Below are 14,085 nucleotides of genomic sequence, written 5' to 3'. Positions count from 1 at the left end.
TTTTTTTTTTTTTTTTTTTTTTCTTAGTGAAAATCGTGCGAGTGAATGTATCAAAATTTACCAAATTTGGGGACGAAAATTTATGTTCATTAACAACTCTGGATCTTTTCCCTTTCAACGGCAGATCGAGAAATTAATTTCACTATCAAACGATACAGTCAAGATAAGGATCGACAACTTGCTTCAAGACACCAAAGATCAAATTCTCAACCAAGTAAGAGATTCTTCTATTTTTGCCATCCAGTGTGACGAAATGATTGATATTGCTCAGTGTTCTCAGCTACTGGTATATGTTCGTTTTGTGTTAGGCAACTGTGTCAAAGAGAATATATTGTTTTGTCACCCTATGGGAAGTTGTACAACAGCAGCAGCTATTTTTGGTGATGTATCAAACTTCTTTCAGGAAAACCAACTTTGTGCACTGATGAAGCTCCAGCCATGCTTGGTCTGAAGTCTGGATTCATTACTAGGGTGAGAGAAAAAAATCCATCTGTTATCAGTACACACTGCATAATTCATTGTGAAACCTTAGCATCCAAAACCTTACCTACTGAAATGAGAAATGTCCTGAATGTGGCTATCAAGGTTGTCAACTTTGTTAAAGGTGGAGCCTTAAACTGTTGTGTAAAGATATGGAATCTGAAAATGAAGCATTGCTTTTTCACATGAATGTATGGTGGCTATCAAAGGGGAACATGCTTGGATGGCTTTATGAACTACGAGATGTAGCAATATTTCTAGATTTGCAACAGAAGGCAGATCTCCATGAGTTCCGGTCTGAAGTCTTTCAGCTACCTCTAGCTTACCTGGTGGACATCTTCGAAGCATTGAATGCTCTCGACCTTAAACTACAAGGGAAAAACATCAACATTCTAATGCACCACGACATCATTTGAACCTTCATGGCCAAACTTGCCCTCTGGATATGTCAAATTCAGCAGAGAAATACTGCCAGTTTTAGTTACTTGGATTCTGCTCTCATTCACAGTAGCCTTGATTTTGAGTTAAAGAAACAAATAATCACTCATCTAATTGACTTGTAAACAGAATTCATCAGATACTTCCCAGATACAGATGAACAGTGTGAAACTTGGAAATTCATCAGGAACCCATTTCAGTGTGAAGTTACTGATGCTTTGGATGAAGTGCAAGAGGTGTTTCTTGAGCTAAGGAAGACTTCAAAGAACTGGATTTTGAAACGTTATGGATCAAGTACCTTCCTGTTTATCCTCTGATCTCACATCAGGCTCTTCGGATTTTAGCTAATTTTGGATCCACATATTGTGAAGCTGCATTTTCCACACTTGTTGCTGTCAAGACCAAGTACAGAAACAGGCTGAATGTTGAAAGGGATGTTGTGCACTCTCTGGCATGCAACCATATATTCAAGATCTTGTAGCTAAGAAAAAAGTGTCAAGTATCTCACTTTTTGTATAATGTGATTATATATAAAATTATACATATTTTGTATAATGTGATTAATTCATATTCATTAAAAAGACTAAAAACATATTTTAGATTTTATTTAAAATCTGGGAGGGAATTTTATTCATAGATGCAAGTGTAGCATGGAGAGAAGGACAAATTCCTAGGGGAGGCATGGTAGTAAAAAGGTTAAGAACTACTGCTCTAAAGCATAGAGCAGTAATTTATTTATATGTAGTTAAGTCTGTGTCTGGTCATAGAGTGATCAATGGTTTCGCATTCACAAAAGGCTTAGCTCCATGGACTTAGCCCCATTAACGTTGAGGAGATGTCCATGGGGCTAAGCCCTCTGTGGATGTGAAGCCATTGGTTACTCTATGACTGGACATAGACTTAACTACAGATGTATATATACATACATATAATCATTATTATTGTAATTATATAAAACACATTGATTCAGCCTCAATAATATATGTAACCCCTACTAAATGTGTTGAGTGCCACTTTCGTTTGTCCACTCACTCATATCTATGCATTTATGTTTTCCTTTGTGTTTTATTTAAGTTCTTCCTAAGGGAGTTCAAGCCAGTTGCTAACAAAGCAATCAAACTTTTTAGGTTAAGAGAGTTCCCCGTGTTTGTAAATATGTGGTTGAGTTGGTGTGTTGGTTGAGCTATCAATACACACACCGAAGTGTGTGCATCTGTTTATTTCTAGAGTACCTCAGATGGAGAATCTTCGGAATGTCTTACAAACTATGCCACTAATAGATTGGATTTGTAGAATGTGTGTTAGTTTCTTTTGCTTTTTCTTTGAAAAACCCAGTATTTCTTTTCTGTGAATTTATAGATATATAGCCTAATGCACCTATGGTGATAGGTTCAAATGAAAATTTATAGTCAGGGTACAAGACCTGTAAGTTCTACATTATTTCACCATAAATGTTCTTTTTCTTGGATTTTTGATGATATATTCACATCCACAGGGCAGCTGACCTCTACAACAGTGCATGACTCTTGTTCCTTGTTCTACAGAACAATCTCAGGTTTGTTACATTTGCACCAAATTGCTCTTTTTATTAGGTATTCCACCAGTATTCCTTGTATTTAAAGGTGTGAATACATGCTGGTTCTGACATGCCTTTGATGTATGTGTCAGGGTAATTTTTCCTGCAGATGTGAAACATGAAGATTGCAATGTCCAAGCTAGGGTGAGTGCACTGAAACATGTAGGCTCAAAAGCTGTTGGTTAAGCTTGGGTATCAGAGACACAGCATGATAACAAATCTAGAATTCAGTGACAAACTGCAGTGGCTGTGTGCTCTCTAATTCTAAACATGTGTGCTGTGTTTTGGCAGTACTTCAAACTCTTTTTGAGGAGTGGTATACTTGAGACAGCAGGTTTTAAGGGCTACCTAGACGGTATGACATACCAATCAGTCAGGGAGACTGAGTGTTGCAAAATGCCAATTTTAGCAGAGGAAATAACTAATCTACTGTGTAGGACACAAATCATCAGGATTGGATGATTTCCGAATGCCTGACTTGTTTGCTTCTGTTTTGGAAGTTGTGTACTGCAGTTGGCAACACAGGGTATTCCCAGTCCTGTGAGTTGGGGAGTGGTGAATCTGCCGAGGGTGATGTGATTGAAAGTTTCAGCCCCATAACTCTACTCAACACTGAGTTGACGATTTTAACTAAGATGTTTGTCAAGAAGCTCCCCTTCGACCTGCTTTATGTTTTTGGCATTGGAGCCTTTTCTGTGAAGGCTTGAGAATTTGAGGGATACCCAGCAGGAACTAGTCACAGAAGAGCTGATTCTGCATATGCTGACATCATTGTCATGTTGGACTCATCAGATATAGAAACAATCAACACTATACTGAAAGAATATAAGGTATGAACTGGGGCATACATAAACCAGGACAAATTGGTGCATTTATAACTAAGCTCTTGACACGGCAAGTCCATGTTGACAAGTGGCGATTTCTCTTACTAGATAGAGGGTTCAATGGAAATGACCAGTGTCTGGTTCAGACTAGATCTCCAGGAACAGAGAAGAAACAAAGGTCAGAGTGGTTGATTTCACACAAATAGGTTGAAAGGCAGATCGGAAGTAGTTAGTGCATACCTCACCTAGGTAATGTACTGCTGCCAAAATACCATCATACCTTGTCCCAAGAAAATTCTGACCATATTGGAGCACTTAGTTTTTTTATTCTTATGGAAAGGTCAGGCTCCACTGGTCAGAAAATCCATCTGCTGTCACCACCCACACTTGAGTTGATCAGCTGCTGTCTCATGTAAGACGAATTCAATTGTCTACTGAGTGTAGTATACAGTGAAGATCAATGTACTACTTTCCATTTGAAATGTTTGAAGACAAGCACTTTTCTCTTTGGCCAGACTCATCAATTTCTTCAGATATCATCTGTCAAGGAAGATGAGGTGCTGCCTTCTAGTGTGTTTATCAAAAGGTGGTTGAGAATGGCAAAACTGGTGAGGTTGAATCAATCTGTTCTGAGTATGTTTTCTTAAGTAGGAGGAAAAAAACAGGAAGTTGGCACTTTCTATGCCTCAGAGATGGCAGATTAAGCCAGGAACTTTTATGTGGGATTTACCCCAAATTACTTCAAGTAGACTACTCCACTATTGGGGAATTCCATTTAGTAATTATTTATTTTTTAATTTATATTTTTATATCTTGTTATATCCTTTCATTGATGTAAACCCCACCTGTTTGTGTGTTGTATCTTATCCTTTGATATTGTCCTTCATGTCTTGAGTCCTTGTAGGCTAATAAAAGAAATTATTATTATTGTTATTATTAAAGTGATGAACTAGAATTGTTAATGTGCTAGATATGTCATGTCAAACTTCACCAAAAGTCAACTTTGTCTTTCATTCTTTTAGGGTCAATAAAATATGAACCAGTCAAATGCTGAGATCAATGTAATCAACTATTCCCTTTCCCCCACAATTTCAGACCTTATGCCTATAATAGAAAGGATTATTCTTATTCTTTTTATGGTGACAAGCTGACAGAATCCTTAACATGCCGGACAAAATGTTTAGCAGCATTTTGTCCGTCTTCATGTTCTGAGATTATATGCGATCAAGGTTGACTTTGCTTTTCGTCTTTTTGAGGTTGATAAAATAAGTACCAGTTGAGCACTGGGATTGATATAATTGACTAGCCACTTCCCTCCAAATTTTGGGCCTTGTGCCTATAGTAGTAAAGGATTATTATTTTGTCACATTTATGGATTTGTTTTGCAAGATTCCTGATATGAAATCATGTGTTGAAACAGATGTATTTTGGGATGGTGATTTTTTTTTTTTTTTTTGCCAAATAAACACACACCACATGCACTATGTATTTGTTCTTTGCTCGTTCATTATTGTTCTAATTCTAACTCATGCTCATTGTCCAGAAATCTTTCATCTCACATCTGTGACCTCTTCAGCAACACTTTCCATCTGTGTGTGTGCTCTTCCTCCACTTATTCTGTTTTTCTATGTTGTGTATCATTGTTTTTAGTAGCACTGTGACCTTCCCCTCCCCCGTTGTCGCTGCTGCTGCCTAGGACCCAAAATTTGGTACAGTTCCTGTATCTCTCTATGTTTGTGTTTGCTCACACTGCTACCATCATGGTAGTTGTAGTTGTTGTTACTGCCATCATTGTCATTACTTGAAGTAATTGTTGTCATTGTTAGTCATGTTGTTGATACCATTGCGGTCATCTGTGAAGTTACTGTTTGTGTGTATATGGGTTCACTCCCTATGTTGTTTGTATCCGTGCCCTTTATATAGATTTATTTATTTTAAAAAAAATCTATATAAAGGACATATATACAACAACATAGGAAGTGAACCCACATACACACACACAGTAACTTCAGATGGCCACAATGGTATCAACAACATGACTAACAATGACAACAGCAACAGTGGTGACAACGATGGCAGTAACAACAACTACCACAATGACAGCAGCATGAGCGAACACACACACAGATACAGGAACTGTACCAAATTTTGGGTCCTAGGAAAGCAGCAGCGACAACGGGGAGGGGATGGGGCTGAGGGGAAGGTCATAGTGCTACTAAGAACAAATGACACACACACACAAATATGGACGCAAACACATGTGCATAAACACACAACATGGAAGTGCATACATGGAGACAGAAAGTGTTGTTGAAGAGGACACAGATGTGTGATGAAAGATTTCTGGACATCATTGTCCAGAAACCATGAGTTAGAATAAGAACAGTAATAAATGAGTGAAGAACAAATACATAGTGCATGTGGTTATTTGGCAAAAGAAATAAATGACCATTCCAAAATACAATATTATTAATATCATTAAGGTGACAAACAGGCAGAGTCATTAGCATATTGGACAAAATAATTTGTGTGGCGTTTCTTCCAGTTCTTTATATTCCAAATTCAAATTCCATCAAGGTCAACTTTGCTTTTCATCCTTTTGGGGTCAATAAAATAAGTAACAGTTGAACACTAGGACCAGTGTAATCAATTGCCTCCCTCCCCACAAAATTTCAGACCTTGTGCCTATAGTAGAAAGAATTATTATTCAAATGCAGCCAAAGTTGACTATGTCTTTCATCCTATTAGAGTCAGTACTGGGACCAATGTAATCAACTATTCCTTCTCCTAAAATTGCTGGCCTTGTGCCAAAATTTGAAACTATTATTATCGTTTGTCATTATTAATCAACTAGTTAATCAATTAACTAATTTATTGTTTGATTAGTTAATCAGCTGATTTGTTAGTGTCCTTTTGTTGTCATTTGTGACCTTATCAATGACATGCCATCATTCCTCCAAGTTTGTCAGTTTATTGATTGACTGAATAATTAATTACACAGTCAGGTAATTGGTTAACTAGTTGACTATGAACAATAGGAAAAAGAGAAAGAGAACCAGTGTGTGTGTGTGTGTTCCCTGTTGGCAAAAATGACCTTCTCAAGATACAACTACATCTGTTTCAACACTTATTTGCATATCACACATCTTGCAAAAAAAAAAAAAGAAAGAAATATTTATAGAAATTAATACAAAAGTAAAAGTATTTTTGAAATAAAATTAAGACATCATCAATACAGATAGTATATCCGAAAATTTATAATAGCCAATGCTAAATATGTTGTAAAGAATTATAAATTCAGTCCATGATTAACAAAATTGCAGGATAACATTGATTTATTTAACAATAGAGTTATTTACATTCGCTATAGATAAATCAATATAGCTGTGACAAGCTATACCAGCCATTATAAATAGTACTTAGAATAAGATGTTTTGATTATAACACTAGGGAATAGTGGAAAATTGATTAAATTTACCCCAATATGTAACTGGTACTTTAATTTATCAATTGTGTAAGTACAATCTTGGAGGGATTCAAACTCAGAATAAAGAACTGGAACAATTATTGCAAAGCATTTTGTCTGGTACTCCAATAACTCTGGCAACCTACTGACCTGATAATCACACATAATTTATAATGCGTATTTAAAAATTTTGTATGAAGCAGTAGGAGGCTATTGAATTACAAATAATGAGAGTGATGGTTGCAGAATATATATATGATAGTGTATCTATCGCTCTTCCTCTCCATGTGCAGATCAGACATTGTATGCATTGTACTTTCGCTTTCTGTCATCAGACATTGTATGCATTGTACTTTCACTATCAACCTCTGTATATATTTATCTTCCTAATACCTATGCATACACATCATTTTATGCTCACTTTCCAGGTTGTCATAGTCCAAGTGAGTTCTAATTCAGAATTATATTCCTTATAGATGGGCTGGCAGCCATGTCTTTTTAAGTTTAGCATGATTTCTACGTCTGGATGTCCTTTCTAAAAACAGAGTGTACAAAGTGCATTTTATTGTGGCACCAGCACTAGTGAAATTGTTCTGTACACTGCTAGACACAAGGAGTCCTCACTGCTCTACATTTTCTTTATTCATATGGAGCAGAGAGGGCAATTTCAAAATATGAACTAGGGTGAAAGGATTAAAGGGACAAGAGTATCAGGGGGGGGGGGGGGTGATTGGGATAACAGTGTGGAAGAGAAGGGAGGAAGTGGAAAAGAGTTTGCAAAGAAATAGTAAAGTAAAAGTCATGCTGACTCATATAGTGTATAAATTCTCCACCTGGACAGGATGCCAATCCATCACAGGATTACTCATTTTTGCCAGCTGAGTGAACTGGAGCAACATGAAATGAAGTGTTTTGCTCAAGAACACACTGTCACCAGGTCCAGGAATCAAAACTACAATCATAAGTCTGTTATGTCCCTAACCACTAAGCTAAGTGCCTCCACTAAAGAAATAATGACCATGTATAATGAGACTAATAGCAGGAGGTAATGGGAGAGTGCTAGTGATAGATAGTCATGAAATGGTTAGTAGTTTGATAAATGACAATATTGAGTTTCCTGGGGAAAAGAGCAGAAGCTAGCACTATAGAAGATATGGTGAAGGTAAGAGAGTGATGTTTATAGGAAGGAGAAGGAGTGAAGGCTGAGGAAGAGGTATCATATAAGATGTAATCTTTCATCAGTCAGATCATGATGAGGGAGAGATGTTGATGGCCAGTGTATATTTGTTTAAAAGAGAAAAAGAGGTGGTGGAGGCAGGGCCATCACTAAGCCCCTGCATTTGAGGGGGCCCCATGTTAAGATCAAAGTATGTAGATGAATCCTCTATTTACTTTGGTTAAGATGTTGAAGAAGAATTAAACTATGTTAACTGAAAATTTCAAGAAATAGAACATTAATACATTGTACCTGCAAAAGTATTACATTGTACCACAGATGTGTACCAGACTTTGTGGATTGTCTATGATATCTATTGAACACAAACTTAGCTCTTAGCTTGATTATTCTGAACTGATCGATGATTTTGTGAAATGGAAAGTGTGTTGTGTTTGTCTTTGAAGGTTGTCTGGATTATAAAAGTGCTCTTTTATTGATATCTGGAAGTTTTACTTATTGAAATTTGTAATAGACCTAAATAAATTTAACTTGTATTTTTAACGATGTTCTTTAGGATAACGTGAAATATTGAACTTCGGATAGAATAAAGTAAAATATAGCTATGAATAAAAGATGCATAGAATATGAATTTTGATTGAAGCGATGGGGCCTTGAAACAAAAAGTTGCAAGGGGCCTCTAAAAGACATGTGATGGAGCTAGATGGTGATGTAAAAGATTCCAAAGATCTAACGTAATTCCTCATTACTCAGGTGTCATGATGAAAGGGAGGTGCTAAATGCTGATAAGAGAGAGAGAGCAAGTAATATTAGGTGAAAGTTGTACTAAATGCTGGTAAGAGAAAGAGTGATTGTGTATGATGGACGTCAATGAAAGCAGTAGAGGAAGGTATAATGTTAGCTGGTAAGCGAGTGTTGGGTGTCAATATACAAGTGAGAGAGGGAGTACAGATGTAAAAGAAGAGTTGTGTAGGATATTAACAAATCCAATGTAATCCCTCATTACCCAAGCAATGTCATGGAAGAGAAAAAAAGAGTGCAAGATACAAATAATAGTAAAATGGGATTGGATACGGGCAGATCTAGTGTTTTATTCTCTGAGTGGGATGCTATAGTGAATAGGGAAGTGACTGAGAAATGAAAGGGTATTGAATAAACAAAAAAATCACAGCAAGGTAGAGACTTAGCAAGTACAAAATAAGCAAAAGACCCAGATGTCAAAATATATTTTATATTCCAAACTTTTTATTTACATTCTGCCCTGCTTTCACTGGTAGTTGGGTCTTCTACATCACTGCATTTTAACAATCAGCACAGCCCTTTATCACTTCCTTCTTGAGATGAATCTTCACCACTTTATCCCCTATCTTATTGTACTTTCCCCTTCCACTGGTATCCCCTATCTTATTGTACTTTCTCCTTCCACTTGGAGTGCTCAGCACTTATTTACGCAGTTGTGATAAATGTTTCTTTGAAAATGGATGATAGAGCAGCAAATACACTGCTTAGCATGACTGAAATTAAAATTGCAGTAATGTGTTCTAATAAATTGGCAATTTTTGATGGAGCCCATGATATCCAAATATAAATAAAACTGTTACCAAAATAGCTTAGTGAAGTGGGTGTTCCAAAAGCATTGTTGCCAGAGTAAGAACAGGATGGAAATAATCTAAAGGAGCAAAATCTTTGCTAATATTAAAGGGTCTTCTCTCAGAGAAGGACATATTGTGTGAAACTTATGCATGAAGTACTAGGTTGCATGGTAACAAGACATGAACTTTGAATGAGCAGAATTTGTGGAAGCTGAAAGAAATGAGACAAGCCTATTCTACCGAATGTGAAATATTAGTATGTTTGAATGGCAGAGTATAAATGAGCTGAGAGAAAAACTCGATATAAGAGGAATCAGCTGTTGTGCAAGAAATAAGAGTCTGCTTTTATAAGCATGTGAAGTGTAGTTGTATAAAGAAGTGCCAAGCACTTCAAGTGGATGGAACATGTGGATGAGGGACACCAACAAAGACAGGATGAAGAAGTAATGATAGATGATCTCAAGAGAATGAAGAACCTCATGAAAAAGATCACAAATTACTGATTCATGGTAAAGTGCAGTGCAGGAAATGCCCCACGCAACCCATAGAAGCATGGAAACATGAATGTAAAAATGGTGATGGTGGGATGGAGACTGTGATATATAGTATCTACATTCAGGTTCATCTCCACTCACATTAAGATCCATATTCTGCTCTCCCTATCAATATACCTTCTTACTACACCCTCTCTCTCTCTCTCACCACTTTGGGCAAGTGTCTTCTACAACAGCCCATGGCTGACCAAAGCCTTATGAGAGATTTCATTAACAGAAAAAAATCTGATATATATAATCACTGATTCTTTTATTGACATATAGGTATAATAATTAACTGCTATAAGGGCAAAGGAAATGTTCTAGAAAGAAACAACTAGGGAGATATCAAACAAATAGACTGAGTTAGGAAAGTAACCAAGTTGTCACACAATTGATTTGAAAGAGAATCTGTCTGGATACACTCTTCATAGTAACACAACTGCATATATATTTATGTATATAATAGATCAGTATGTTGATGATTATATATCTACCTGTATAAGTGTAAAGATGTACATCTACACACTTTTACCTTCTGTATATGTAACAGAAACTGGAACGTTTTGAATTAAACCCTAACAAATGTGAGAATGAATAAATTTTCTACTTTATTTTTCAATAACTAAATGATAATTATGAGCTATGTCCACAGTAAGAAATTCAAATGGAACTAGCATGGTGGTAAAAATGAAGAATGAGAAATAGACCTTTTGTACAGAATACTGTGTCCTTAGAAATTCTGCAGATGAATGCATTAAAATAACCTTATTAAATTATATTATTTAAATATTTCCTACATAGCTTTATTTTTCATATGACTCTATAAAACAAATAATGACCTAACAAAAAATGATATTTCAATCATAGACTGCTGTGTACTGTTAATGCAAACTATTATTATTGCTTTTGTATCTGCTTTTTCCAAGCCTGCATGGACTGGAAGAGATTCATTGAAGCAATTTTCTATGGTTACTCTTGTTGCAAATCCTTCTTAATCATGTAGCCATGTCTGTACCTAGTATTATGAAATTTATATAAAAAAATATATATATAACCTTTTTGATACCAACCTGCCTGGGACCACCCCTGGTCCTATGATACAAAATTCATGCTTTAAAATTATTTAAATAAAACCTTCCATCAAAATTTCATCTTAATTTATTTAATAACAACCAAGTTATTTTACTAAATTCTTCATTATCTTAAAAATTAATTGAAATAAAGGCAGTATATTCTAACAAGAATATGGTAAAAAAAAAAAAGGACTGAAGTAATATATGTTGCTGTTTAGCCCTAGGTCAGCTTTGATAGAGCAGGCATAAAATCAAAGGCTGCAACAAAGACCATATCTTTTTTAATATGACTCTAGGTCTACCTTATTCAAATACCATCCCCATTTTTAAAAGATAAATGCAATTTGAGGGCGATTTGGTTGCTATTTTTAGCAGGCCGAGTGACCGTGTTGGTTCAAAACTAAATGTTTTTGTTTTATATAGTCTGGGATGGTCTACACATTTCCAAATTATTATTATTTTAGATAATTTGGGTTACTAATTTGGAATTTGTTTCAAATTGATTGCTTTTCCAATCTTGTGGTTTGTAGTAGAGAGTAGACAATATCACTTGACTACCTCATCTTCACAATCCATATATTTCTCTTACAAACTGGTTTCAAGATATTTTAGATAATTTAAAACATCACCCAAGTTAACAGCAACATTGTTAAAAAATCATGTCTCTTTCTCTGTTTTTGCCCCTTAAATCATGTGGAAGTTATTAATAATCTGGTATATTTATGCAATGAATAATAATACAAAATTAGATGACACAAAAGAGCAAATAAAAACTAATTTACATAAAAAAATTTTTTTATCTATTTAACTCTTTTTTTATTTTGCTTCAATCTCCTTGCTTTCATTCTTTTGTTTTTTAATTTTTGTTTATGTTTTTGCTTATTATTCATCCAGTCTGGATAGTTTCCATCTTTGTCTCTAAGATCTTTGCCATAAACTTTTGGTGCTTTCTCAGAAGTGTCCATTCCTTCACCTGAAAGATGAAATATAAGTTAAAGCAGTTTCATCATCAACATCATCATCATCATCATTTAACGTCCGTTTTCCATGCTGGCATGGGTTGGACGGTTTGACTGAGGTCTGGAGAGCCAGCAGCTGCACCAGGCCCCAATCTGATCTGGCAATGTTTCTACAGCCGGATGCCCTTCCTAATGCCAACCACTCTGAGACCAAGGTGGATAATGATGAGCTGGGAACTGTAGTGGAAGTGGATACATCTCAAACTATGCGTGAGTTAGCAGCAAGGTTTGAGGTTGATTCCAACTGTATTGGGCCATCTGAAACAAATTGGCAATGTAAAGAAGCTGGACAAGAGGGTACCACATGAACTGAACGAGTACCAAATAACATGTCATCTTCAAACTTGCTGTTCTTTGCTGTCACGGCATAAAATCAAACCATTTTTGCATTGTATTGTTACACATGATGAAAAATGGATTCTTTTCAACAACAGCAAGCGTTCTGCAGGTGGTTGGATAAAAAACAAAGTGCAAACACACAATCCAATAAAGAATATTCACCAAAAAAAGCTAATGGTGTCTGTTTAGTGGTTCAGTGCTGGTGTCATCCACTACAGCATCATGAGACCTAGTAAGTCAATTACAGCAGATGTATATATCGACCAATTGAATGAAATGATGAGTGAACTTGCAATTAAACAACCAAGATTAGTCAATAGAGACAGACCAATTCTCTTACAAGACAATGCTCAGCCACATGTCGCACAAAGAACGTTACTCAAGTTACAGAAACTGAACATGGAAATATTGTCATCCACCATATTCACCAGACCTTGCACCAATTGACTATCATGTTTTCCAGACATGAGACAACTTTTTGCAAGGAAAAAACTTCAAATCTGAAGAAGATGCAAAAACAGCCTTTCGTGATTTCATCACCTCTTGCTCTCTAGAATTCTTTGCTGCCAGCATAAATAAGCTACTGATAAAATGGCAAAATTGTGTTGATGATTTAGGTGCATACTTTGATTAACTGCATTGCTTTTTGTTGAGATAGAGTAAAATAAGCTTTCAGTTCAAAATCGGACATTTCATTCTTATTGACTGGGTATAATTCAAATAGGTTATCATTATCTTTTAAAAAAAATAATGATAACGTGGCCAGCAAACAACCAAAAAGGCAAAATATATTGAATTGATACTTGCTCGCTAATGTTCGTTTGGAAGTTGCAAGGCCTTCAGCTGAACAGATGCACACAGAATGGTAAATATATTTTAAAAAATAGTTTACATAGTAAGCCTAGCTGATGAGTTTTAAGTGCCTTTGACACAGAAAGCGAAATCACTTGATACTGGGATATCTACTCTCCTCTTTGTAGTTTTACAAATGGAACAACAGTATATCTGCAACATTCTCCATGTATGTTTACATATAGTGAGAGATGCGTGGCTTTGGAGAATTTAAACTCTTCTTTCTAGCAAACAGGTGCATATTACACCCTGACTTTTAATATATATATATATATATATATATATATATATATACACACACACATATATAACATATATATACATACATACACACAAATATCTTTAGCTACTAGCATTCAGAATGAAAATCAAAATACTCAGTTACATACAAGGTTTTCCTAGTTTTTTGTTTTCAGTTTCTAGTTTTCCACCTGGCTTTGTCAAAACATCTGGATCTGGAGTGTTGTTCCCTAGGAATAGAAGTTGATTAAAAATTAAACCCATGCATAATTAAGCTAATTTTGATTTAAAAGAAAAAACCTTAAATTTTATACAAAGGCAAATATCTGGAGAGATTTATTAAAAAATCTTTATCTTTTAAGTTAGTGCTTCAAATATAAAAATGTTCTTACAAAAATACTGTATTTAATTATCAGTAATTTAACACTTTAGCATTTAAACCAGCTATTTCCAGCCCAAATATGCTTCTTGTTTTA

The 14,085-nt window shown here is 35.5% G+C and overlaps 2 protein-coding genes across 2 annotated transcripts in view; one reads left to right on the top strand and one right to left on the bottom strand.

Moving 5' to 3' along the window:
- Window positions 1–80: 80 nt before the first annotated feature.
- The window catches only part of LOC106881036 (interferon regulatory factor 1), a 72,055-nt gene continuing 58,050 nt past the window's right edge, over window positions 81–14,085 (top strand). Inside the window, exon 1 of the mRNA XM_052966857.1 lies at window positions 81–214. The gene's annotated coding sequence lies outside the window, so the exon portion shown is untranslated. The remainder of the gene's footprint in view (window positions 215–14,085) is intronic.
- The window catches only part of LOC106881034 (18 kDa learning-associated protein of slug-like), a 10,696-nt gene continuing 7,837 nt past the window's right edge, over window positions 11,227–14,085 (bottom strand). Inside the window, exons 3-4 of the mRNA XM_014931232.2 lie at window positions 13,759–13,839; window positions 11,227–12,132 (exon numbers count right to left, since the gene is read on the bottom strand). Of these exons, the coding sequence (XP_014786718.1) occupies window positions 11,960–12,132; window positions 13,759–13,839 (254 nt within the window). The 3' untranslated portion in view covers window positions 11,227–11,959. The remainder of the gene's footprint in view (window positions 12,133–13,758; window positions 13,840–14,085) is intronic.

This window comes from Octopus bimaculoides, chromosome 1 (assembly GCF_001194135.2).
Source record: "Octopus bimaculoides isolate UCB-OBI-ISO-001 chromosome 1, ASM119413v2, whole genome shotgun sequence".
NCBI classification, from domain to species: Eukaryota; Metazoa; Mollusca; class Cephalopoda; order Octopoda; family Octopodidae; genus Octopus; species Octopus bimaculoides.
The sequence above is the reverse complement of the archived record's forward strand: the minus strand, read 5'-3'. Positions and strand labels throughout refer to the sequence as shown.